Below are 27,998 nucleotides of genomic sequence, written 5' to 3'. Positions count from 1 at the left end.
TGGCTATTTGCTATGTTAGCAATTTTCATCTAAGGTATAACAACGGGGAATAAATTGACACGATATTAAAAGGTTAGTGACCAAATTGACACAATTGAAAGATTAGAGATTAAATTGAAATATGGTATATAGATTAGGGACCAAATATGTAGTTTAACTTAAAAATTTTTTATTTTCATTCACAAATTTAAACCCATTTTTTTAATAAATAATTACAATTTCATCTAAAATAAATCTCAAAAATACTAAGATAGTTCGAACTAACAAATTTAAAGTAAGTTATAAAGTCTAAAATAAATTAAAATATTTTGATAGGTATATAAAATCTAAAATAAAATAAATTAAAGAGTTTATACGTATATTTTTTTAAAGTATTAATTAATAGCAGGGTTGGATTGGGCTATTCGGATTGAAATTTTTGTCAAATTTTTAACTTGATCCAACTCAAGTTTCAAAAAAATAAGGACCCAACCAAACCCTTCAACCCACAAAAAACAAACCCTGATGTTGGTTTGGATCAGGTTCATCAAGTTGTTAAAGAAGAATAAACAAAAGAACTATAAAAGAACTCACTGAAACAATAGGAAACAATTCACATGTATGTTAATGGTTTACACAAGCTAAATTATGTACAAATTACAACACAAAAGATGAGCAAATCCACGGTTGAACCAGTAGCAATCTTCCAACAAATTGCCACAAAGGCATCTTGGAGTTCAAACTTTTACATTTATTACAGACAAATAAGAAACAAAGTCTTGAATATTAATTTATTGAACAATAATCAAAATACCCAAGCAATACTTAGAATTAGAGCTCCAAACAAAACAGAATCCTTTTGAAGCAAACAAGGCAAACTCATAATCTTCAGCATCATTCTGCCTTGAGTTATAAAAAAGAAAAAAAGAAAAAGAGAGAGATATGGCTTATTAAAACTAACAAATTCATGTTCCAAACTACAAATAATAAGACATCATAGCCAAACCAAATCAAAGAAATCTCTGTACATACAATTGAAAATCACAAGCAAGATTACGATTATTGATATGCATGGAGGACACATAATGAACAAACCCAGAAAAAGTTAGCGTTTCGTAAGTCACAATCTTGTATCTTCCAATCACACATTATTCATTGAGGACTTTCTTGGAACATATGGTGGGCATTACTCACATACATAACAAGCCTACAAACACACATTCATACATGCATACACACAAAATACATATTAAGAATAGTATTTTGACACAAGATCTAGAAGCTAACTCATTCTATTTAAAAGAATTTGATGCGTTTATCAGTTTATGCCAAGATGGTAACTAAATCAAACTCCAAGCAATCAAGCAATATCAAGCATTGTTGGGCATGAACATTGTTACTTATTTATAATGTCAAAAACCATTAGTTTCAAAAACTTAAGCTATTACAAAGTGGATAAATAACATATGTCGAGCATACATAAATTTTTTAGTGAAATAACTTAGATGAAGCAAAGCTTTTTTTTAGGGGGGGAGGGGTTTAGATGAAAGATAAAAATGAATTGAGAGAGAATATATGAAAGATAAAAATAAGAAGAAAAATAGAGAGAATTAAGAAGCTACCTTCATGAAACATTCTTGATTTACTACCAGATATAGATCTTTGGGATGCACCTCAACACTAAATAACAAAGAGTAACTTATGAGTTATGACTAAGAGTATGATAACAAATTCAAATAGATATTGCTAACTTAGGCAACACAAAGTATCAAGTTGCAATTCTAATCACATAAAAGAAGACAAAAACAAAATTGTTCAACATGTATTAGTTGGAAATTATGACTTGGATCACTCATTTCTTTTCATGAGCTTATGACAACCTAACAATTAGAAATGCAGTAAATATACAGTTTAAAGCAAGAATTTGCTACCCAAAAGAAGAATTGGAAAAATAGAGAAAAATTGGAAATCCCATTAAGAATTTATATGTAAGTCAACTAGTCAAGGATTTTTAATTAGGACTCAAGAACCATAGATTAATTGCCAAGATGCATCAATAAAGGGGAAATAATTAAATTGTGATTATACTTAATAAAAAATAAATAATCCTTAAGAGCATAGGGTCTAAAATAGAAACTGATAACTTTTTTCTTAACTTGATACAACCACTTTTTCATGCATGATGATGCATGGGTATAGAAATGGAGAGGGACTGTGCGTCTTCTGGCTAGTAGTTTGTGCATCTCTTCGGAACTATGGTTAAGAGTCGGTGCAAAAAGAAAGTACGACCTAACTCCTAAGAGCATCTTCCTAGAAACAAGGTACTAGTCCCCCTCCCCTACATAATCTCCTCAAAACAATAATGTCTCAGCCTAAATTGGAGGGGAACGCTTATGAGGAAAATACTGAGGGTACATAAAGTCAAGAAAATTATTTCTTAACTTATATGCTGCTTTTCAAGTGGATAGCAGTATGTACAAATTGAGTACAAGGGGCATCAATGAATAGACATAGGGAGCATGTGACAAGTTAAAAAAAAAAAAAAAAAAATTGCAGAAGACATCCTATCTTAAATTAGGCTATAAATCTATGACCTCAGTGTGGCAGACTAACAATGTGTGTACTTAAGAGTTAAAATATCCTACCATCAATGGCAAAATAATAATAATAAAAATAAAAAGAAGAAACTATTATTAATCAATGTATTTCATGATGACTAGTTCTCAAATTATATAAGAAGCATAATATGCACTAAGAAGTTTGAAACACATATAAACAAATCATAGGCTAACATGTGGCTTACTAAAATGGACCAATATGTGCTCCAAACCACAAATAAGACATCACAACCAAACCAAATCTAAGAAACCTCTATACATAGAATAGAAAATTATATGCAAGCTTAGGATAATCAACACCCATGAAAGATGCAGAATGAAAAATCCAGCAAAAGTCATGGGGTTACATAAATCAAAATCATGTATCTTCCAATCACACAACATCCACAGAGGACTTTCCTCAAACATATGATTGGCTTGACATATTTACAAACAGAATACACCCAAATACATTTATATAAACAATATTTTGAGTTAGGCCCAGAAACTAATTTTATCTATTGTGAGGAATTTATTTTATTTTTTTATTTTCTATGCCAAGATGGTAGATAAAACAAACTCCAAGCAATCAAGCAATAGCAAGCATGATTCTGCTATGGGTAAAAAAACAGAGACACGATTAAGTACAATTAATCGTCAGAACGAATTACTTATTTATGATGTCAGAAACCACTACTTCAAAGAAATAGCTTAAATGATGAAATGAATGCAACCATTCATTTAAAGGTTAAAAGTGGAAGAAAAAATAGATTGAACTGAGAAGCTACCTTCGTGAAGCATTCTGAATTACTGCCAGATGTATATCTTTGGGATGTGCTGCACCTTTGGAAAATCCACGTTGCGAATGCGATTTCCAAGTTCCATTGAGACAGATTCCAAAGTCAATTCTTGGAGAGTTCTAAGGTATTCAATGCCCAAGGGCACTGTCTTTAACTGCATGCAGCTGTCAATCCATAGAGATTTCAGATTTGGCATCACCCCCATTTCTATTATTATCTCTTTCAATTGAGGGAAATTACGAATCTCCAAGCTTGTAAGCTTAGCAAAGCCTGTACTGAAACATAGTTGTTTCCCAACATAGGCATTAATAAGTGAAAGACGTCCCAAATGGGGCAAAGCAGCAATGTGAGGGAGCACATCTTCTTCTAGTCTCGACCAATGCAATTGCAAATCTGTGAGGATTTTAAGTGAACAAAACCATTCTGGAACCTTCTCTAGTTTTGCAGTCAAATAAAGCTTTTGAAGGATGGGAGGAGGAGATGAGAGTGCATCCATTCGGAGAGTTTCCTCCTCATTAGTTACCATGATAGACATGTTTCTAAGACGTGTCATGTTTTGAATTGAGATACATAAATCCGCCTCATTTGCTGCTTTCACATTTGAAATACCGAATGTGATTAGTTGGGTCAAGCTCTGAATTTTTCTTATCAAGTCATCGTTTGCTACAATAGAACACACAGATTGCAAATTCTTTAACCGAGCGATATTTGATGGTGCTTGCATCCCTATAGAATACATAAAGTCATTCCGATTTCTAGTGTAGCGAAACATAATTAGATGACGCAAGTTTTGCAACTTTCCTATTCCAAGAGGAAGGGCCTCTATTTGTGTCTCCACAATGTCCAAGGTTTGAAGATTAAGGAGCTGCCCTATGGAATTTGGGAGCTTCTTAAGTAAAGTTCCCCTTAAATTCAAATATCTTAAGTTGAATAATTTGAATACTTCATCAGGCAATTCATCAATGGGGGCATCCTCCAAATCTAAAACCCTTAACATTTTACTTTCGGAAGGCAATTTTTTCAATGACTCGTTAAAAACAAGAAAAGAATGGAGCTTTGACATACCCGTAAGTGATTTGAGTTCTCCATCGGTTTTGTGAATTGAAATGCGGCGTGTACTGCATTCTTTCATTTCTTCTTCTCCATCACGTACAACACCAAATTTTTCTTTGACTGATATTGATAGAGCAAACTCCCGCAGAAGATCATGCATTTTACATCTCCTTGGCCTTCCAAATTCATTTCTCTCTACAACTTGAAGCATGTTCCGGAAAGTGAGTTTGAAAGTTCAAAAACGTGTATAAACACCCTTGAACGTTTAGACCCCCAAATTACAACTTAACCAATTCAAGCAATATGCCAAACAACAAGTGTGCGGAAACTTAACATAAGCTATAATATGGAATTGGTTAAATACTATCTAAGCCAAAACAAAATACAATCCACAGCAGATAATAAAAATGCAAAGATAGAGAGGAAGGAAGATGCAAACACAAAGACAACACGCGATGTGTTATCGAAGAGGAAACTGAAACCCTCGGCGTAAAACCTCTCCGCCACCCTCCAAGCGGTAAACAATCCACTAGAAAATACAGTTGGGATACATGGACAACAATAGACCCTCCAAGCCTAATCTACCCAGTGCACCTAAGCCCTCCAAGCTTCTTGCTCCAACGAGGTTGCGCCGAACCTTTTTCTTTTCTAGCTTTCCGGATTCCGCTACTAGACCGAAGCATCAACCAATGAAGATTGGTTCCTTCCTAACTGCTTCCCAGAAATCCAAACAGCTGTCTCACAGTGATGATGATGGTGAGAACTAGGTTTGGTATAATGCCTCTCAAGGATTTGACAATGGAGAGGAAGAGAGTTGAGGAATTTGAAAAGACTCTAAGGTATAGATTGTGGATGAATCAATCTTGTTTTTCTTTAGGGTTTCTCTCTCAAAATTCTCTCTGGAAGCTCTCTCACAATCGTGGGTAAAAGGGGTATTTATACTGGAGTGGGAGAGGAATGTGAAACGTCAGGTTTTAACAAAACGGGGGTGGCTCGCGGCTTGACCTCGCGGCTTGACCTCGCGGCTTGACCTCGCGGCTTGACTAAGTCACGAGATCCAGTCGCGAGATAACCGTATGGCCAGTTGTCCTGTTTTGTCCTGTAGTGCTCCAGCTTGCATGACTGTTCACCTTCCAACATGCTTGGCACATGTGCTGCGTCTGGCGGCTTGCAGCCACGAGTCACCCGCGAGACCCAGCCACGAGTCTCTGTTTTCTTGCACACTCTTGAGCAATCTTCACTCTCTCTCACTCACTACCCTTACATCAAACCCACCTAAATACAGGGTTACTAAATGCTGAATTACAAGCAAATTTGACACGGAATAAAGCCAATTAGATGGTTGAATAAATTCAACCTTACAGAGTCCTACAAGATAGCTATCTACTGCTACTTCTAGAGTTGACCCTTTTACTTGTTCTACAAATCCTTCTGCCATCCATAGCTTAATGAGCCTTTTTCTTCGAATCTCATGATCTTCTGGGAAAAGAGAGCAAAATAAGAAGCAATGCTTCAACTGATATGGTAAATCATTGAAACTAAGCATCAAAATGCTCTTCACTCCTTCTAGCTTAGGATTGTTAGTTGGTCTCCAATTCACGTTGCTCTTAATTTCATTCCATTGTGACATATTCTTGAAGTACATAAGACTGCCCAAAGCTGCAATTGCAAGGGGTAGGCCTTCGCATTTTCTCACAAGTTTTTTAGCAAAAGATTTAAGCTCCAATGGACAACTTCCATTGGGACAATTTATGAATGCTTTCTTACAAAAGAGTTCCCAGGCCTCTTCGTTTTGCAACAATTGAATATGATGAATATGATGTTTACCTCCAAAAGGATGGCAGGCTACATCCTCTTTTCGTGTTGTAAGGATGATTCTGCTCCCACGACAACTATATTGGAGTGCTACTTTTATTTTATCCAAGATATTTGTGTCCCACACGTCGTCCAAGACAAGTAGATACCTTTTCTCTTTTAAATAGTCCACCAGCGTTTCTACCAACTCCATTTGATTCATGGAACTCAAGTTTGTAGGATCCACTTCCTTCATTGACTTGTAAAAGCTCTTAATCATGCTCCTCAATACGTCTTCTATGACATGTACTTGGGAAATTGTGGTCCATGCACAACAGTTGAAATGTTTCTTTACATCATCATTGTTGTAGGTGTTGGCAGTTAGTGTGTTCTTGCCAGAACCACCCATTCCAACTATCGAAATGACAGTTTGGCGTAGTTCTCCATCCATCAACAAACCCATTAACAATTGCCTTTTATTTTCAATGTCTACAAGTTCATCTTCTTTTTAAAAAAAAGATGATTCTGTGTGTTGCCCCACCCGTTTCTGATTATCTTTTGAACTGGTTTCCTCTATATGATCAATCTGATATCTTTGCTTCCTCTCTGGTATGTCGCCTTTGATTTTCCCATTAATTTTTTGTATCTTGATGGTGGTTTGACGCCTCACGCAGAGACTTTTTGGAAAGTAAATGGTGTGGTTAAGGATCCATGAAGATCGACCCCTGATTCGTTGGCGATGCAGGTGATACATGAACTCATCTATAATGTCTTCAACATCATACGCCATGTCTCTCACATTTGCCACCCAAGTTTTCTCTCCTTCACTCCTTACTCCCTTTCTATCAGCATCTACCAAGAACGATCGCATGCTTATCAACTCATCTTTGATATCTTCAATTGCATCACGAGCCCCCCATAACAAAGATGCTTCATTTGAAAGGATTGAAATGATATTTTCAATCAAGAGTTCCACTACAGCCTGATCCATTTTTAACTTCACAGTTCAAAATCCCTTCTAGCTTTAGTCACCAAGTTTTTAGGCTCCCTTTCTTCCAATTATATCACATCCAGAGAGAAAGAGAATGCCATTCTTTGATTTGTTGCTTGCCAGTCCTTGGAGAACTGCACCAAAAAAAGAAAAAGAAAAAAAGAATAGAGGTGAGAAACATAATGCATGAAAGTATTCTAATTCTCAAAAAGTGTACCAGTACGTCAGTTAAGTTGAAGAATGATTTTTTTTTTTTTTTTTTTGGGGGGGGGGGGGTGGGTGGTGGAGGGATAAGTGGTGTAGATACAGTGATTTTTTTTGTATTTATTTAAATTAAACAATGATTGTTGTACTTATCTAAATAAAACAGAGAGAAATATTTCTATTTGTCGTTGGCAACATTTTTTTTTTTTAAGAAACTTGCAATATATATTTTTTAAACAGAACATTTCAATAATTAAAATATCATCATTTCCAGATGTTGTCAAATATGTCTGGTCAACAGTACACTAGAAGGATGTGATTTGTGAACTTTCAAAAAAAAAAAAAAAAAAGGATGTCTACATTAGTCTTTACATTAGATTTTTTTTTTTTTTTTATTGCATAATAATGGTAAGGAAAGTCGAGGTACCAATAAATGTTTATAAAGATTTAAGGAGTAAGATTCTAAAAAAAAAGATTTAAGGACTAAAATGAAATAACAATTATTTGATAAAAGAATTAAAAAAAAATTATATAATTTATGGACCAAAATTTTGATTTTTTTAAAAAGTTTCTTTAAACAAAATAATTGAGTCTTTCTAAAATATCATTCTTATCTTATTACAAAAATTAAAACTTTTAAACAAATTATTACATGATAATACTTGCATTTATTCTCAGGTAAAGACAGTAAAAGACATTGACAAAAATATAAATTTTCACATATTAAACTTCTTCAGTTGACAATTAAATCATTAATAAGAGGAAGTTTAATACATTTGTTTGATTTTCCATGTTTAAGAGATGCCTTACAATTTACATTTCAATTTTCCTTGATCTATTATATCTATATTTTTTTTTTTAGAGAGTTTCAACATATGACGTCCGCTCCTGATGATAGCTTTTTATTATCAGACCAAGACACTAATCAGTTTTTGGTGTAGGCGGGGATTGAACCCCAGATCTCTTATACAACCATAAGAGACTTTACCAGTTGAGCTAACTGGAACCCACATCTATTATATCTATATTAATAAACCATAGAATCATGTTTCCATAAGGGCCAATTTATTTTAATTGTTTTGAATTTTCTCCTTCTCAAAAAAAAGTCCCTATGTCCTACAGTTTTTTTTTTATGGGACCCTATGTCCTACAGTTTATACTTCATCAATTATAATATGTAATGTGTATGGCTTATCAAAAAAAAGTAATGTGTTTGATTTTTTTATTTTTGAAACAATATACTCTGGTTACTTGAAAATGAGAAGGAGAAACCCAAGTAATAGTATGTGGTTGGTGGAATATAAAGTGAAATACCAAAGCATGACCGACATTTTTATTCCTCTTTATCATTAAGTGATCAAACAATTTGGCCTTTTTTCTTTTCAAACAATAAGTTTCATTGATAATAAAAGCATCACAATTTACAATTTAAACCAATACAGTTACACAATAGGTGACCAATGAGAAAGAATAAAAAATATTAATAAATAAAATGAAGTGATTCCACCAACTGAAAAGATAGAAAACCCTTATTTATTCCTCATGAAATATCTCCACACTTACAAATGAAATTTACTAATAAAAGTACAAACTAATTGATTAAAAGCAGATCAATTAGAAATTCAAACTCCCCCAAAAAAAATAATAATTCAAATTGACCCAATCTCAACCTCAACCTCATGAAGTGTGGTCTCAATAATTAATAAATAATGAATAGATGATACAGACATAAGTAGAATTGAACTACAATTTAAAATATTCAAATTAATAAAATAATAAATAAAAATTTCAACTCCAACCTCCAGTCCCGAGTCCACTACTCGAAATTGGTACCCAAGATTTACCCCATCTGATATTCAACTTGAAGATAGATGTAGGAACCTAGGAGATCCAAAAGAACAAATCGTCAAATATAGAAACAATTGAAAATTAAACTTGAATATTTAAAATATGCAAATACAGTGGTGAAAAATGAGAAATATTTAAAGAATAAACTTACTTGAAAATTAAACTTGAATATTTTCTTCAGAAGAATTGTATACTTCGAGAACTTACAAGAGGAGTTTACAATTGAAGATGATAAATAATTACAAATAGGGAGGATTGCAAATGAGAAATAATATGAAGATGGTTTTTCTCCACTCTGTTTTTCACATGAGAATGAGTAGCCTTTTCTTTCTTCTCAGCAAAACAGAGAATGAATAGCCTTTTACTACAGATTGAAGTACCCTTTGTAGACCACTTTCACTTGGCTTTATTCCTCTTGTAATTTTATTTCCCAAATGGATTTTCTTGGACTGAAGAATCTTCACTTTTTTGTATGCTTTTTTGAATTATTGTTCACTTTTTTTTTATACCATTCGAGAAGAAAGGAGAGTTTACAAAGAGGTCTGATGGACCATACAGCAACTGATTGGCATTTTCGTTGCCAACTTGGCTAGATAACTAACTTTTACACAATTTGTATCCCAATAAGATCAGAAGTTCTAATGTCCATTTCCAAATCCCCTATTTTTTTTGTAATTTATTTGTATAGTCTATACTATTATTTAAGAGGCTTTCCCTGTTTGGATTCTTCATTTTTTAGTTCAAAAATGCCCCTACACCCCTATATTTAACGTGAGGTTTATTGATCACAAATATAGATACCAATTTAGAGCATGAGACTGCAAAATTATTGAACAGCCTCTGGTGTAATGCTCTAAATGGCAAATTGGTATCAATACACCAGTAGTTGGGGGAAAATTATCTCTCATAACACTCATCACAACCCTAGGTTTTTTTTTTTTTGTGATTGAAAAATGTAATAATCCCAAATTATAATAAATGCCCTAAATTAACCCTTACCCAAAAAATAGAAAAGCCTTTTTTTCAAATTCAAATTCGAATTAAAAAAAAAAAAAAAAAAAAAGAAAACCAAAACATGTTTGAATTCCACTCCCATATTTTACTCCTTACAAATTGTTTGAATTCCACTCTCCCATGTTTTACTCCTAAGAAACTGCTTTACTATCAAATTTAAAAATTTTAACTTCTCTTTAATAACATGCACGCTAACGTTGGTTAATTTGTTAATTAAGGTTTTTTTTTTTTTAATACTTGGTTTAACCCTAATTCTTTTATCTCTCTTAGGTTCATGTATGCACAAACTTTTTGGATTGCATTGAGGAGTCATTGAAATGGACAAGTAAAATAGTAGGGTTAAACATGTAAAATTATCAATTTAAAAAGTCCTAAATTTTAGATAAATTTGACAAAACGTTACCTACAAAATAGGAACACTTCTACTAACCCACTTATTCTAACACATGTTTCTAATATTATATTCTTAAAAAACCTCACGTTGAGTAAAAAAAAAAAACACAACTAAATAGTAAAATTTCTAATATTTTATTCTTAGAAAAAACCTCACGTTCAGTTAAAAAAAAAAAAAAAACCCTAATGAAATATCCTTAATTTAATAAACTTATCTTTATCTCTAAATCATAAGAAATGGTTTAAAATCTTAAATTGATAAAAATTGAAAACAAAAAACCTAATGAAAAAAGCCACGTTGTATCAAAAAAATTATCTACCACGTTTCTATTTTGAAAAAAAAAAAAATCTAACGTAAAAAAATCTACGTTTTGTAAAAAAAAAAAAAAAAAAAAATCCTGGACCCTGCTTTTTTTTCAAATTCAAAAAAAAATAAAAAATAAGCCTTAACACGTTTGAATTCCACTCCCACATTTTACTCCTAACAAATTGTTTGAATTCCACTCTCCTATGTTTTACTCCTAAGAAACTGCTTTACTATCAAATTTAAAAATTTTAACTTCTCTTTAATAACATGCACGCTAACGTTGGTTTGTTAATTAAAGTTTTTTTTTTTTTTTTTAAATACTTGGTTCCCTAATTCTTTTATCTCTCTTAGGTTCACGTATGCACAAACTTTTTGAATTGCATTGAGGAGTCATTGGAATGGACATGTAAAATAGTAGGGTTAGACATGTAAAATTATCAATTTAAAGAGTCCTAAATTTTAGATAAATTTGACAAAACATTACCTACAAAATAGGAACACTTCTACTAACCCACTTATTCTAACACATGTTTCTAATATTATATTCTTAAAAAAAACCTCACGTTGAGTAAAAAAAAAAAACACAACTAAATAGTAAAATTTCTAATATTTTATTCTTAGAAAAAACCTCACGTTCAGTTAAAAAAAAAAAAAAAACCCTAATGAAATATCCTTAATTTAATAAACTTATCTTTATCTCTAAATCATAAGAAATGGTTTAAAATCTTAAATTGATAAAAATTGAAAACAAAAAACCTAATGAAAAAAGCCACGTTGTATCAAAAAAATTATCTACCACGTTTCTATTTTGAAAAAAAAAAAATAATTCTACGTTTTGTAAAAAAAAAAACTTCGGCCAACCCTTTTTTTTCCAAATTCAAAAAAAAAAAAAAAAAAACCTTAACACGTTTGAATTCCACTCCCACATTTTACTCCTAACAAATTGTTTGAATTCCACTCTCCCATGTTTTACTCCTAAGAAACTGCTTTACTATCAAATTTAAAAATTTTAACTTCTCTTTAACTTCTTTTGCTTATCCAGTTTTTCTTTTATTTTATTTAAGTTCATGTTATATCCTCCTTCCTTTTCATCTTCTTCTTCTTCTGGATATATATATATATATATATATAAATATATATATAAAAGGGTTAATTTAGAGCATTTATTATAATTTGGGATTACTACATTTTTCAATCACAAAAAAAAAAAAAAAAAAAACTCTGGCCGACCCTTTTCTTTTCAAATTCAAAAAAAAAAATAATAATAAAAAAAATAAAAAAATAAAAACCTTAACACGTTTGAATTCCACTCCCACATTTTACACCTAACAAATTGTTTGAATTCCACTCTCCCATGTTTTACTCCTAAGAAACTACTTTACTATCAAATTTAAAAATTTTAACTTCTCTTTAACTTCTTTTGCTTATCCAGTTTTTATTTTATTTTATTTAAGTTTCATGTCATATCCTCCTTCCTTTTCATCTTCTTCTTCTTCTAGATATATATATAAGGGTAAATTTAAAGCATTTATTATAATTTGGGATTACTACATTTTCCAATCACAAAAAAAAAACTCTAGCCGACCCTTTTCTTTTCAAATTCAAAAAAAAAAAAAAACCCTTAACATTTTGAATTCCACTCCCACATTTTACTCCTAACAAATTGTTTGAATTTCACTCTCCCATGTTTTACTCCTAAGAAACTGCTTTACTATCAAATTTAAAAATTTTAACTTCTCTTTAACTTCTTTTGCTTATCCAGTTTTTATTTTATTTTATTTAAGTTTCATGTTATATCCTCCTTCCTTTTCTTCTTCTTCTTCTTCTGCATATATATATATATATATATATATATATATATATATATATATATAAAATAAAAAAAATAAAAAAATAAAAACCCAAAAAGAATATTACTGCATTGGAATAACAAAAGACTTCATTACTTGACTTCCAAGATTATATAAGAAAATATTCTTCTTTTACTTATCATGTTTTTTAGTTTTCTATTTCTTACATTCAATTGATGCTTTAAAATATTGTATCTGTTTTTGCTCTCAACGTGTCTTCTTTTGAGTTCCATTCATTGTTATCCAATTTTTAATGCCTCTGGTTGAAACCATTGTCATACAGAATCTATGGTGAGTAGGGTTTCTTTTTTATTTATGTTGTAATAAATTTATTTTAGAATTTTTTTGAACAAAAGTTTAAATGGATTTAATCTCAATTGCAAGCTAGGCAAGATCACGTGTGGTGCTGTTAGCAAACTGTGGAACCCAATACGCAGAGCATTCCTCAAAATCCCATTAATTCTTTGATTTCATAAGAAAATCAATGGAACTCAATGGATGGTTGTGCCACTTGATCATTCCTTTGCTTGCACAATTTATTTGGTTTTATTTCGGATTGAACATTTGCATCTTTGGCCTCTATTCTACAACACCATTTTGTGCTTTGTGTGGAGCCCAGGTCTTACCATTTATTTTTTCTCGCAGATGTTATGTACATGTGCAAAGAACATGAGGATATTAGCAAGATGGGAGAACAATTGACTGCCCTAGCTTTTGATCTAAGAAAGATGTATTTTTTTTAAAGTAAATATTATGTATTGGAAGTAGCTGACTTTTTTTTTTTACCATTTATTCGTTTTATTGAGAAACTACCTTTTGATTGTGGACTTAGTAGAGGGCATAAACAAATTTTTGAAATCATTTTGTTTACATTTTACTAACTGAATGGCATATACCATTTTGTTTGATTATTTTCTTTCTTTCATTTTAGAATTCTTTTCATTTTTTATTTTTTATATTATTCCCTTTCTTTTCTTTTCTTTTTGTCATTTGATAGTGCAAGTTAGCTAAGAGTGATATAGATAATTCTGAGTATATTTTAGTAACCATTAATTTTGATTATCCAAACATTTTAGTAGGGAGATTGTGAAAAAGAAAAATATAAGGCGGATCAAAATTTTAGTAACAAATAAATTTTATGAAGCTTTAAAAAAAAATTCCAAACAAAATGACTACAAACATATCAAAAGGAAAAACATTTTAGGTGAGTTTGTGGGAGACATGTAACGATAGTATAGGAAACCCACACATAATGTAGGAGAGAGGTTTCATGAGAATCTCTCATAAGATAATTTTCCTCTTTTCTTATTTATTCATTACATATAACCTTACAAAATTTATTAGCAAAAAACTAGCCTCAGCGCGTGCTCAGAGGCTCTTCTATTTTTTGGGTAAGGGTTAATTTAGAGCATTTATTATAATTTGGAATTATTACATTTTTCAATCACAAAAAAAAAAAAAAAAAAAAATAAAAAAAAAAAAAACTAAGGGTGTGATGATTGTCATGTTTGGAGAAATATTTTCCAATCTCAACCCCTATTTTTTGCCACTACACTCATACACCCTTAGGTTTTTTAATGATTGGAAATGTAGTATAATCAATTTAATGAAATGCCTCTAAATTAACCCTTACCCAAAAAATAGAAGAGCCTCGTGCGTGCTCAGAGGCTCTTCTATTTTTTGGGTAAGGGTTAATTTAGAGTATTTATTATAATTTGGGATTACTACATTTTCCAATCACAAAAAAAACCTAGGGGTGTGATGAGTGTCATGTGTGGAGAAATAATTTTCCAATCACAATAATTTTTCATCACAAAAAAATCTAGGGGTGTGATTGGAAAATTATTTCTCCACACATGACACTCATCACACCCCTAGGTTTTTTTTGTGATTGGAAAATGTAATAATCCCAAATTATAATAAATGCTCTAAATTAACCCTTACTCAAAAAATAGAAGAGCCTCACGCGCATCTCAAAGGCTAGTATTATTTTAAGAGCTTTCCTGTTTTGGATTCTTCATTTTTTAGTTCAAAAAATGCCCCTACACCCTATATTTAGTAGAGACAAAATAGAGGATAATTTGGTAAAACAATACAACTCTAACTTCCCACTAAAAACATGTCCCTAAAAATATGATTACTCTCCTATTTTATTTTCAAATTGTTTATCCACCTTATAAAATTAAATTTCAAAAAAAAAACACCTTTTTTTTTTTTTTTGCTACAAAATAGGACCACTAAAAAAAAAAAGTTTCACTTATAAATTAAAATTTCAAAAATATATATATATTTTTTTTTTGCTACAAAATAAGATCACTAAAAAGAAAAAAAGCCTCATCGCACGCGTGAAGCGCATGTGATGAGGCTAGTATTTAATAAAAAATATAATTTTTGATAATTTTCTATATTAAATGTATTACAAAAAAACCAAAATATAGTTTATTTCAAAAAAGCTAAAAGCTAAATATTTGACAAAAAAAACAAAAACTAGTTTTCAACAATTTCAAAGGCAAATATAATATTTCCAACAGAAATCCTTTTTTTTTCATTTTTGATAATTGGTAAAAAAAAAAAAGTACAGAAAAATGCATGAAGCACTTGATAAATATTAGCTCGAATGAGCCTTCATTATTGAACTCATTTTTCAAAATACAGCAGTTCTCAGTTGTGATACGTTAAAGTTAATCAAGCTTTTGTTTTTTTGTTTTTGCTTAGTCTCTCCTGGGCTTCAATTCTCACGGATTGAGCCCAGCCTCTAATTTCCACATATTGAAGATAAATAGAAAAAATTATAACGATATCATAATAATTTAGGTTGAAAAGTCTGAATCCTTCTTTATTTCTATGGAATTGATCATATTCACTACCTACACGTTTTAAAACATGGCAAAATGTTCATCATATCATAAACAGCACAAAGGATAAGAGTTGGACTTCTAAGAATGAAAGTAAGCATAAGTTTAAGAGCTTCAACAAGAAATAATTGCCAAAACAGGGAACCATATGATAAATAATTAAAAGTATAAGATTCATCTATATATGCTGCTCTTGAAGAGGATGGAATAATCAATAGTTGGGAAGCTTTGCAACTTTTAAAGCAGTAGACCATGTCCTAATTTACTAATACTAAGAATTTCGGACCAAGATATCCTTTTAATCAAATAATCATTTAACTAGTGAATAAAACAAATTTCAGCTTCAAAACAGAATAAGAATTAAATAAATGTCTTTGTTCAAGGTTTAGGATTTATGGTTTCAGAGACACAAACATTTAACAACGACAACCCAATAGTATCAGGGCTCTTGAGCTGATCCAACTGTTTCTTACTACTGCGAAGAAAGTACTCAATATAGAGGAAAATTTTCCAATCTACTTGCTTAGAATTACTGCAGAACTCAGCTGACACAATGGAAGCAATCTTATGTCGATCTTCAGCAGATTTGGAATAAACTACTCACAAAAACCCTCTATATAGAAGTGCTTGCTTCTGCATTCCAGAAAGCCTTGGGCCCTTAGAGGTTCTCATGGAATCTTCTCATTAAGTTCGCAATTGGAGATGCTTTCTGAGCAGCAAGTAAAGAAATCTATGAACTTTCTTCTCTCACAATGCAGAGCAACATTAAATAGTACTTATTTGTAAAACTTGAACAAAAATAACCGTAACTACATTTTGAGGAAAACAAAAATGCAAGCATGTTCGTAAGCAACAACAAAAGATTTCTTGCTTCTTACTTTCAAAATGATTAAAAGATAAAAAGAGATGCATATGATAAAGGAGAAAAACTACATAAAGTGCTATTGTATAAGTATATGGACATGCAACAGTGAATAACAAAAGAGTAACTTATGAGTCATGACTATGTGAGTACAATCCCAAATTCAAATAGATATTGCTAACTTAGGTAACACAAATTATCAAGTTGCGTTCCCAATAACATAAATGAAGACAGACACAAAATTGTTCAACAGGTAGTACTTGGATATTATGACTTTGAGCAATAATTTCTCTTCATGAGCTTAAGACAACCGAACATGAGGAATGCAGTGAAAATAAAGTTTAAAGGAAGAACTTTCTACCCAAAAGAATAATTGGAAAAAACAGAGGGGGGAAAAAAAGGACTAGTGGAAATCTTATTTAGAATTTATATGTAGGTCAAAGATTTTAAAGCAAGACTCAGGAACCATATGTTAATGGCCAAAGATGCATTAATAAAGTTAAAATAATAAGACTCTGATTATACTTATCCAAAAATAAATAAACCATAATCACATCTCATTTATATATGAATTGTGAACTAAAGAGCATAATGTGTAATACAGAAACTGGGAACCTTTTTTCCTAACTTGACACAAACACTTTTCATGTGCTAATACAAAAATGGAGGGGGAAAGCATCTTTTGGCTAATCGTTTGTGCACCTACTGGGTACTAAGGTTAAGAGGATGCAAAAAGAAGGTTCAACCTCTGAGCATCTTCCTAGAAACAAGGCACTAGTGAATATGCTCCTCAAAACGACCACGTCTCAGCTTAAATATGAGGGAAATACCAGTATAAATCAAGAAATTTATTTCTGATCTTATATAATGCATCTTAAATGGATAGAAGTACGTACAGGGGTCTCAATGATAAGACACAGGCAGCGCGTACCAAGCTGATATGCAAGTACAGAAGACAGTCTAATATTCTGTCTAAAATTAGACCATAAATCTATAAACAGTGTGTAACACAAACAATGTGACCACTAAGCAATCGAACATCCTATTATCAATGTAAACAAAAAAAGCTATTAGAACAGATGGCCAAATCTGTTAACAAGGATGCCAAACCTAGAGTTGAAAGCAAAGGCTCCAACTGTGATTCTATCCAATATCGAGTATTATGATGTAACTGGGATATGAAGGAATCTGTCCAACTCAAGAATGTTCAAAGATGGCTGAAGTTGATGATTGCCTCAGGTGCTGCTCTGTGTTGAAAGCAGTTGGTGTTAATTAGGCCCTAAGATGTTTCCAATCTGGTGGAGCTGTCATTGGCAGATCCTAGAAACTATCCTTGTTTATAGCCTGGCTTTAATAGTTTTGGTGTCAAATTGTTAGTCTTGTTGATTTTTAGGCTAGCAATCTCAGTTAGGTGGTCTATGAAGGACTTTTTGTGCGTATCAGAGTGGTTGTACTCTGCTAGCTGTGAGCTTTTGCTCTTTATTTGTAATGTGCTTATTCATCAATAAATATTCTGAAAAAAAAAAAAAAAAAAAAAACCCTACTATTAATCAAAGTTTCTCATTATGACTAGTTCTCAGATACAAGAAGCTAAAAAACACTTAGAAACACGAATATATATTAACAAATCATGGGCTAACATGTGGCTTATTAAAACAAACACATGTTCCACAGACCACAAATAGATATCATAACCCAACCAAATCTAAGAAACCGTTGTTCATACAATTGAATGTTGCAAGCTCAAAAATAATCAACACGCATGAAAGACATAATGAAAAATCCAAAAAACTAAAGTCTTGGGATACCTAAGTCACCCATCTTGTATCTTCCGATCAGACAACCACCACAGAGGACTTTCCTCGAATATAGGATGGGCTTGAGATACCGACATACAGAACACACTCACAAACACACTAGCAATCATGCATGCGCACCTGAATACATATATAAACACAGCATTATGGGTCAGACTCAAAAACTAATTTGATCTATTTCAAGGAAATTGAAGTGCTTATGCCAAGATGGTAGCTAAAACAAACTACAATAAATCTAGTAGTAGAAAGCATTAGTTGGCCTGATTCTACCACGGGTAAAACCAAAAGACAAATATTCAGTAAAGTCAAATTAATCATTAGAAAATATTACTAATTCATCATGTCAGAAAGCATTAGTTCCAAAACCATAAACCATTTCAAAGTGAATTAATAATAAAATATAAATCAAGCATGTTACGCACTTATATTAATTTATTGGTGAAATAGCTTAAATGATGCAATTTTTTTTTTCTTTTAAGGATAAAATATAAAATGAATGCAATGACCATTCATTTAAAGATAAAAGGAAGATGAAGAACAGATAGAATTGAGAAGCTACCCTCATTAAACATTTCAAATTACTACCGAATGAGGATGTTTGGGATGTGCTGCACCTTTGGGAAATCTACGCTACCTTCTCCCTCAATGCTATTTTGAAGTTCCACTAAGACAGATTCCAAATACAGTTGGAGATTTTTAAGGTATTCAATGCCCTTAGGCACTGTCTTTAACTCCATACAGCTGTTAATATATAGGGATTTCATATTGGGCATCACCCCCATTTCTATTATTATCTCATTCAACTGAGGGGAATTATGAATCTCCAATTTTGTAAGCTTAGGAAAGTCTGTCTTGAAACATAGATGTTTTCCAACATAGGCATTACTAATAGCGGTATAAATCCTGGCTACGAACCCACTGAGGCTAATTTGTGCATTACAAAATCATGGCAACGAGATCAAGTCATGGGAATAACAATCATGGTTCAAACGAAATAAGAGTTTATTATCATTCCAAAATGTACCATTGCAAAGTTGTCAAACCCACATTCTCATCCAAAAAAAAAAAAAAAGAAGGAAGAAGAAGAAGAAGAAGTAGAAGAAGCTAAACCTAATACTTAATACCAACACTTAATGCAAACTCCCTCTCTTGGCATTAAAAATATCTAGCTAATATTTGATTGATACGTAGGGATTATAATTAATACTTAAATACAATTCTTTAGATGTTGTACCTTAAATTTTCTATTTAAATTCAACTATGTGACTATATTAACTAATGTAGCTCAAATGTGTTATCTTCCTTTGATGACAATTAAATTCAACTATGTTACTAATTAATGTAGCCATATTGTTGAATTTAATTGAGGACCTAAAATACATCTCCTCAGACCCGCAAAGCTTAAATGTCATTGAGTATTGTCTACCTTTTTCGTCACGTCAGTCACACACAGTGACAGGAATTCCATTATCAACAACTTCGTTCTTGTTTAGCACTGGCAAGAGTTTGTTCACGACAGCATGCTTTGGTCGCTTCTTACATCTCTGGATATCAACTGCTTCTCAAAGGCCTTAAAGCATGCTCCTACGAGGCCGTTGAGGCGTGGGAATGGTGGAAAATACGGGGGCTTGTAAGCATAGGCTTTCATGGACAGGCTTAATAACTTTTGTTTTCTTGGAAAACATTGAATGGGTTATGGCTTGCTATATTTGCTACATGTTGGTTATGCCTAATTCTTTGGTTTTTGATTTCATGCAAAGCTATAGCAAATTTCTCATCCAGCTTGGCATGCTTTATGTGAAGAAGAATCATGGCGGCTCTGTCTTCCTCGTTGAATTTGTCAAGGAAGTCATTGCCATTAACATATCCACTCAAACTTCTTTTCCCCATAATTTAATCTCAGTATGGAAGTTTATATGAGGAAAGGAGTACATCTAGAAGACTACAAGAGTGTAATATAGGAATGAGATGTAACACTTTGAAGCATAAGCAGTGGTAGCACATAATCCCTTAATGGCTTGGCTCACCCACTCTCAGGGCAATGAAAAAGGGTTCCTCAAACTTTTATTCCATTCGTGGGTTCACTATTATATATATAAAAATAATAATAATAATAATAAATAAATAAATAAACAAAATTGTGAGTTCATGAAAAGTATTATTCAATTCGTTTGAATAGTTTGGCTTGGGGTGAGGAAGATAGGGTGTAAAATAATCACTAGACAAAATGTAATTTCCACTTAATTTTTATCATAAATGAGGAAGGATTAGGGGTTTTGGGTATTTTTCAATCCAACATAAATTTCACATATTGAGAAATCTCCAAACCTAACTAAACTCATGGACCGTGATAGCTCTAAAAAGACGACCCAACTTGATATGTAGGAAACACGATGGGTTGGGTCAGGTCATTGGGTTGAAATAATTTTGCCAAGCCTAGTAAAAAATTTCGTTTTCATTCTACAATTTAAGCCCACTTTCAAATAAAGAATTACAATTTCATCTAAACTAGTTACAAAAATCAAAATAATTTAAAATAACATATTTAGACTAAATATGTTTTTTTAACTATTAAGTAAGAGCATGGATTGGATTTACTTGGACTGAAATTTTTGCCAACTCAAAGCTGATCCAACCCAAGTTTCTAAACTAAAAAGCCCAACCCAATCCTTCAACCCATAAAATACCAACCCTAGGCGTTGAAACGGCATTTAGCAATAATCTCCTATATTTATCTTTTTTGGAGGCATCGGTGAGTAATTGTCATTGGACATTGGATCTTGGCTTTTTCAAATATGACTTAGGATTGATCACTTGGACTGGATGATTGATTTTTTGAATCTGCTTAATCAGATTATGCAGCAATGTTACATGACTATACTCCAAGTTACTTGGTACTCTTTACTGGTCCAAAAGAAATAAACCACTCACTCTAATGCCCATTTAAGCATTTGAGATGGAAGACACCGCGGTATTTGCTTGAAATTCTTCCATTTTTTGATTCATAAAATTAAGATTTCAGATGGATAGGTCACGTGAGATTAGAATGTAGTGATCATTCTATTAAGGATTAGAATGCAGATTTGTTAAATACTTCAGGACACAATCATGTATTCCTGTTGGTAAAAAAAAATCATAAAAAAAGTTAGTAAAAATCACTGTAAGCTAAGAACATCTTCTATAAAGATGTCCCACTGGGCCACACTTTTGATGTGTCGCAAAATTTGCAAAATATTTATATTAATTTTTTACATTGACATTGTTTTGAAATTATTTGAGAAAACTTTTTTGTTTTTTTTTTTGAAAAATTTTCTTTTTTCATCCCTCAAAACATTGTTCTTAAAACGCGGTTTCAACTTGGACAAAATTTAAGTAAAATTTGTATTATCAAAATACGATTTCAATATTTAAAATTGGATTTCTTAAACACAATTTAAAAACAATCTAGATTCTTGAATAGTTTATCCCAAGCAAACTCCATAGCATCCAAACATCCAATTAATATGGTTGTTCATGTACAGTGTTTCTATGCGCCTTAGCAGCAATTTAGTGCCTTTAACATCACCTGTTACAGGTGACCACCACTGCAAAGCTGGTTCCTCATGTCCTCCGTCTCGACTTTTAGGGCCATCACCTAGACAAGACTCATTTCAGTGAAACCATAACTTCCAAGATGTGGTAAAGAAAAGCTCAATCTGCTAGAATGTTAATTAAATGATTAAATGCATCTTTCTTAAAAGTTTAAGTTTTCAAAATAATTGGTAATTTGTCATGATATAAGAGTGGGTAGTCATGAATAATGTTCAAGATCAGACCCATGCAAAGCTGTAGCCAACAAAAATATATTTCAAGGAAAACAAGAAGGAAAGCATATTTGTAAGCAAAGAGAAGAGACATCTTACTTCTTACTATCAAAATGATTACCAAAAGAGAGAGATGCATCTATAAGAGGAGAAAAACTACAAAAAGTGGCTGTTATATTAGTACATGCAAAGGCAACATTGAATAACAAAATAATAACTTGAGTCATGACTAAGAGTACAATTACAAATTCAAATAGATATTGCTAACTTAGGTAACACAAAAGTATCAAGTTGCAGTTCTGATCACATATTAGAAGACTGAAACAAAATTGTTCCAACATGTATTAGTTTGATATTATGACTTTGAGATCTAATTTCTCTTCATGAACAGACAACCTAACAATGAGGAATGTAATAAAAACACAGTTTAAAACAACATATTTGCTACCCAAAAGAAGAATTGGAAAAAAAACAGAGGGAAAAAAGAGGGAAATCTCATTAAGAATTTATATGTAAGTCAAAGATTTTTAACGAGGACTCAAGAACCATTAGGTTAATGGTCAAAGATGCATTGATAAAGGGAAACCAATTAAACTATGATTATACTAATCAAAAAAAAATAAAATAAGCCTTAATCACATCTCATTTATACAGGAATTGCAAACTAAAGAGCATACGGTGTAAAACTAAAACAGAAACTGGGAACCTTTTTATTTTTTCCTTAACTTGATTCAACCACTATTTCACCATTTTCAAGCATGGGTACAGAAATGGAAGGGGATTGCTCACCTACTGTCTAGTAGTTTGTACATCTACAGGGTACTAAGGTTAAGAGACGATGCAAAAAGAAAGTATGACTAAGATCGTCTACCCATAAACTAGGCACTAGTCCAGTAGCCCCCCTACACAATCTCCTAAAAGGTAAAAACAACCATGTCTCAGCTTTGGGAGGGGAATACCTGTGAGGAAAGTATGAGGGACAACATGTATAAAGTCGAGAAATTTATTTCTGAACTTACATGTTGCTTCTCAAATGGATAGAAGCATGTACAAAGGAATCAACAAAAAGGCACAGTAAGCATGTACCAAGCTATTATTAATCGAAGTTTTCCATGATGACCAGTTCTCAAATTATACAAGAAGCAAAGTAAGCATTTGGAAGTTTGAAACACAGATATTTATATATATAAACAAATGGAGCAAATATGTAGCTTATTAAAACAGACCAATACATGTTCCAAATCACAAATAAGACATCATATCCAAACCAAGTCTGAGAAACCTCTGTACTTACAATTGAAAATCATATGCATGAAAGACATAATGAAAAATCCAGCAAAAGTCTTGGGGTTACATAAGTCACCATCTTGTATCTTCCAATCACACCACGTCCACAGAGGACTTTCCTCAAACATATGGTGGGGTTTACATACCCACACAGTATTATGAGTCAGACCTAGAAACTAATTCTATCTATTTCGAGGAACTTGATGTGCTCATGCCAAGATGGTAGCTAAAACAAATTACAAGCAATCAAGCAATAGAAAGCATTAGTGAGCCTGATTCTACAGTACCACAGGTAAAAAAAATAATAATACAGAGATACGGTAAAGTAAAATCAATCGTTAGAAAAGATTACTTATTTTTCATGTCAAAAAACATTAGTTCCATTTCAAAGTGAATTAATAATATAATATAACAGATAGACATGAGAAGCTACCTTCATTAAACATTCCGAGGTATTACCAGATGTAGATCTTTGGGATGTGCTGCACCTTTGGAAAATCCACACTTCCTTCCCCTTCAATGCGATTTTGAAGTTCCATTAAGACAGATGCCAAAACCAGTTCTTGGAGATTTTGAAGGTATTCAATGCCCTTGGGCACTGTCTTTAACTCCATGCAAGTTTTAATATATAGGGATTTCAGATTTGGCATCACCCCCTTTTCTATTATTATCTCATTCAATTGAGGGAAATTACGAATTTGCAAATCTGTAAGCTTAGGAAAGCCTGTATTGAAACATAGCTGTTTTCCAACATAGGCATTAGTAAGTGTAAGATGTCCCAGATGGGTCAAAGCAGCGATGTGAGGGAGCAGATCTTCTTCTAGTCTTGACCATTGCAGACCCAAATCTGTGAGGTTTTGAAGTGAACGAAACCACTGTGGCACATTCTCTAATTTTCCAGTCAAAAAAAGCTTTTGAAGGTTTGGAGGAGGACATGAGAGTGCATCCATTCGAAGTGTTTCCTCCTCATTAGTTACCTTGATAGCCAAGACCCTAAGAAGTCTCATGTTTTGAATTGAGATACATAAATCCGTCTCATCTGCTTCTTTCACGTTGTCAATACCAATCGAGGTAAGTTGGGTCATGCTCCGAATTTGTCTTATCAAGTCACCTTTTGCTTCAAAACTACACAAGGTTTGCAAATTCTTTAACTGCCCAATATTTGATGGTGCTTGCATCCCAATAAAATATCTGAAGTCATTCCAATTTTTAGTGTAGCAATACATTATTAAATGCCGCATGTTTTGCAACTTTCCTATTCCACGAGGAAGGGCCTCTATTTGTGTGTCTCTAATGTCCAAGGTTTGAAGATTAAGGAGCCTTCCTATGGAATTTGGGAGCTTCTTCAGTAAAGTTCCCCTTAAATTCAAATATCTTAAGTTGAATAATTTGAATACTTCATCAGGCAATTCATCAATGGGGGCATTCTCCAAATCTAGAACCCTTAACATTTTACTTCCTGAAGGCAATGTTTTCAATGACTTGTTAAAAACAAGAAAAGAACGGAGCTTTGACGTACCCGTAAATGATTTGAATTCTCCATCGGTTTTGTGAATTGAAATGCGACGTGCTTTGCATTTTATCATTTCTTCTCCTCCATCATGTACAACACCAAACTTTTCTTTGACTGATATTGATAGAGCAAGCTCCCGCAAAATATCATGCATTTTACATCTCCGTGGCCTTCCATATGAGTTCCTCGTTACAACTTGTAGCATGTTCCTGAAAGTGAGTTTTACTAGATAGCTATCTGCTACTTCTTCTAGAGTGGACCCTTCAAATTTTTCTACAAATCCTTCTGCCATCCATAGCTTAATAAGCCTTTTTCTTCGAATCTCATGATCTTCTGGGAAAAGAGAGCAATATAAGAAACAATGCTTCAATTGATATGGTAAATCGTTGAAACTAGCAACAAAATGCTCTTCACTGCTTCTAGCTCAGGATTGTTACTTAGATTCCAATTCAAGCTGCTATTAATTTGATTCCATTGAGACGTATCATTCTTGGAGTACATAAGACTGCCCAAAGCCGCAATTGCAAGAGGTAGGCCTTTACATTTTCTTACAAGTTCCTGAGCAAAAGATTTAAGCTCTGGTGGACAGATTCTATTTGGATTGCCTAAGAATGCTTTCTTGCAAAAGAGTTCCCACGCCTCATCTGGTTCTAGCAATTGAATACGATGAACATGAGGTAAACCCATAAAAGGATGGTGAGCTACATCATCTTTACGAGTTGTAAGCATGATTTTGCTCCCAGGATATCTATCTCGAAGTGATACTTTTAGTTCATCCAAGACATTTGTGTCCCAAACATCATCTAGGACAAGTAGATATGATTTCTTCTCTAAGTAGCTCACCAGCATTTTTACTAGCAGTCTGTAGTTCATGGAACTCAAGTCTGATGGATTTGTTTCCTTCTTTGACTCATAGAATTCCTTAATCATGCTCCTCAATAAGTCTTCTACATCATATTTTTGGGAGACAGTGATCCATGCATAACAATCAAAATGTCTCTTTACAGCGTCACTGTTGTAGATGTTGGCAACTAGTGTGGTCTTGCCAGATCCTCCCATCCCCAAGATTGAAATGACAGTCTGTTGTTGTTCTCTATCCATCAACCACATCATTAATTGTTTTCTTTTATCTTTGATCCCTACAAGTTCATCTTCTTCGACAAACAAAGATGATTCAGCATGCCGCACAACCCATTTGTGAAAATCTTCTGAACTTTTCCCCTCTATAGGATCAACATGATATTTCTGATTTAACTCTGAAGTGGTCTTGATTGTCTTATTGATATTCTGTAACTTGCAAGCTATTTTATGCCTCACCCAAAGAGTCTGTGGAATGTAAATTGTATGGTGAAGGAACCAAGCAAATCGACCCCCAATTTGTTGGCTATTGATGTGATACATGAACATATCAATAACATCTTCAACATCATATGCTGTGTTCCTCACATTTGTCACCCAAGTTTCCTCTCCGGCACTGCTTGCTCCCCTTTTATCTGCATCTATTAATAAAGACCGCATGCTTGTCAACTCATGCTTGATATCTGCAATTGCATCACGGACCCCCCACAACAGCGACGCTTTAGTTGCGAGAGCTGAAATGATATTGTCAATCAAGAGTTCTACTATAGCCGAGTCCATTTTCGCTTTCAAACTCGCTCCTAGCTCTGTTGCTGAATTGTTAGGCTCCCCTTCTTCCTATCATATAAGTTGGAACTTGGAGAATAGAGGTGAGTGGAAGGAAGAGAAATAGAGGACCATGCTTTGACTTGTTGCTCGCCACACGAGAGACCTACGGCATAAGAATCAAGGTAAATGTTAAAATGAATGAAGGAATTTTCCCTAGTCTTTTTTCTTTTCTTTTTTTTCTTTTTTTTTTTTTTTTTTAAATTGCATAATAATGAAAGGGAAGGAAGGTGAGGGTACCGTACCAGTAAATGCTTATAAAGATTTATTAAGGGTACCGAGTCCAATGAACTCGTTTTCTAGGCTTAGAAACCGAGTCCAATAAACTCGATTTCTCGCCTACGTAGCCAGTCTAACCACCTCAATTGCTGGCAAAATAATAAAATAACAAACCCAGAAATCGAGTCCTCTAAACTCGAATTGCTAGATACCAAATTAGTTTAAAACGTTTCCTAACTAATTATATTGTTTGGGTTTTGTAGTTATTTTCTAAAAAATCCCATGTTTTTCATTTGTCATGTTTAAGAGGGGTCATTTTACAGTACCCCTCGTTTTTTGGGTATGATACCCACCTAAACTAAATCTAAACCATTAATTCAATGGTGTTTTGATCTTGACCGTATATTTATTTTAAGTGAATACTGGCTACTGGTGAAACAGGTTACATGTATAAACAAAAAGGAAAAAACAAATCAAAGACTCCTCCAATGCTTCTCTCCTCTCTCTGCTCTCCTTCTACACTTCTTTCTCTTCTCCCGCTTATTCCATCTCACTTTTCTCTTCCAAACCAACCACAAGAAACCCAGGGGCTACTAAACAAAACCCTAAGGAGGACCCACAAAAGAAGAAACAGAGTTATTCAATTCCCTTCCCGGCCAAACCAACCACAGGGTCCACAAGAACCCAGACGGCTGACCCATAAAAGAAGAAGTTGGGTTCTTCAATTTCAGCCATTTAACTATCAACGCATGAGATGTATGTAAGTTGTCTTAATTTTTATTCATCGTTGCTAATCCAAGTTGTGCTTATTGATTGATTTGGGTTTTTTTTTTTTTTTTTTTTTTTTTTAATAGGAGATTTGGGTGTTGTTTGCTAACTTTTTTTAGAAAGGTGATTTGGAATTTCCTCCTATTTGGTACTAACTGACACTCAGTCACCAGAAAAATTTGATTACTTACATGTAATTTATGTTTCACTCTAAGATGTCTCTCTCAACTCTTCTCATTCTCTTAAACCTCTGTATCTCCCTTTTCCTTTAGTACTAAATCTGGATTCACAAAATATCAATGGCCAATGGGGTTTTATGGGTTTGTCTATGGATTTCTGTATTTTCTATGAGTTATTTTTT

At 32.8% G+C, this 27,998-nt stretch overlaps 4 protein-coding genes across 4 annotated transcripts; all 4 read right to left on the bottom strand.

Moving 5' to 3' along the window:
- Positions 1-609: 609 nt before the first annotated feature.
- Positions 610-4,392, bottom strand: LOC115973322 (disease resistance protein RPM1-like). The gene is made up of 3 exons (XM_031093573.1): positions 3,365-4,392; positions 1,602-1,659; positions 610-882 (listed from the first exon to the last, which is right to left on the bottom strand). The coding sequence occupies exon 1, from the start codon at positions 4,371-4,373 to the stop codon at positions 3,384-3,386; it is 990 nt and encodes a 329-aa protein (XP_030949433.1). The 5' UTR covers positions 4,374-4,392; the 3' UTR covers positions 610-882; positions 1,602-1,659; positions 3,365-3,383.
- Positions 4,393-4,504: 112 nt separating this feature from the next.
- On the bottom strand, positions 4,505-6,686 carry LOC115973313 (disease resistance protein RPM1-like). Its single transcript, XM_031093566.1, has 2 exons — positions 5,787-6,686; positions 4,505-4,549 (listed from the first exon to the last, which is right to left on the bottom strand). The coding sequence occupies exons 1-2, from the start codon at positions 6,684-6,686 to the stop codon at positions 4,505-4,507; spliced, it is 945 nt and encodes a 314-aa protein (XP_030949426.1).
- Positions 6,687-23,909: 17,223 nt separating this feature from the next.
- Positions 23,910-25,259, bottom strand: LOC115973320 (disease resistance protein RPM1-like). The gene has a single exon (XM_031093572.1). It carries the CDS (start codon positions 25,257-25,259, stop codon positions 23,910-23,912), a length of 1,350 nt encoding a protein of 449 aa, XP_030949432.1.
- A 31-nt stretch (positions 25,260-25,290) lies between these two features.
- On the bottom strand, positions 25,291-26,752 carry LOC115973311 (disease resistance protein RPM1-like). Its single transcript, XM_031093565.1, has one exon. It carries the CDS (start codon positions 26,603-26,605, stop codon positions 25,334-25,336), a length of 1,272 nt encoding a protein of 423 aa, XP_030949425.1. The 5' UTR covers positions 26,606-26,752; the 3' UTR covers positions 25,291-25,333.
- Between the last annotated feature and the right edge of the window lie 1,246 nt (positions 26,753-27,998).

Source organism: Quercus lobata, unplaced genomic scaffold, assembly GCF_001633185.2.
Source record: "Quercus lobata isolate SW786 unplaced genomic scaffold, ValleyOak3.0 Primary Assembly Scq3eQI_869, whole genome shotgun sequence".
Classification (NCBI taxonomy): Eukaryota; Viridiplantae; Streptophyta; class Magnoliopsida; order Fagales; family Fagaceae; genus Quercus; species Quercus lobata.
Note: the sequence above shows the minus strand (reverse complement) of the source record. Positions and strands in the feature narration are given on the sequence as shown.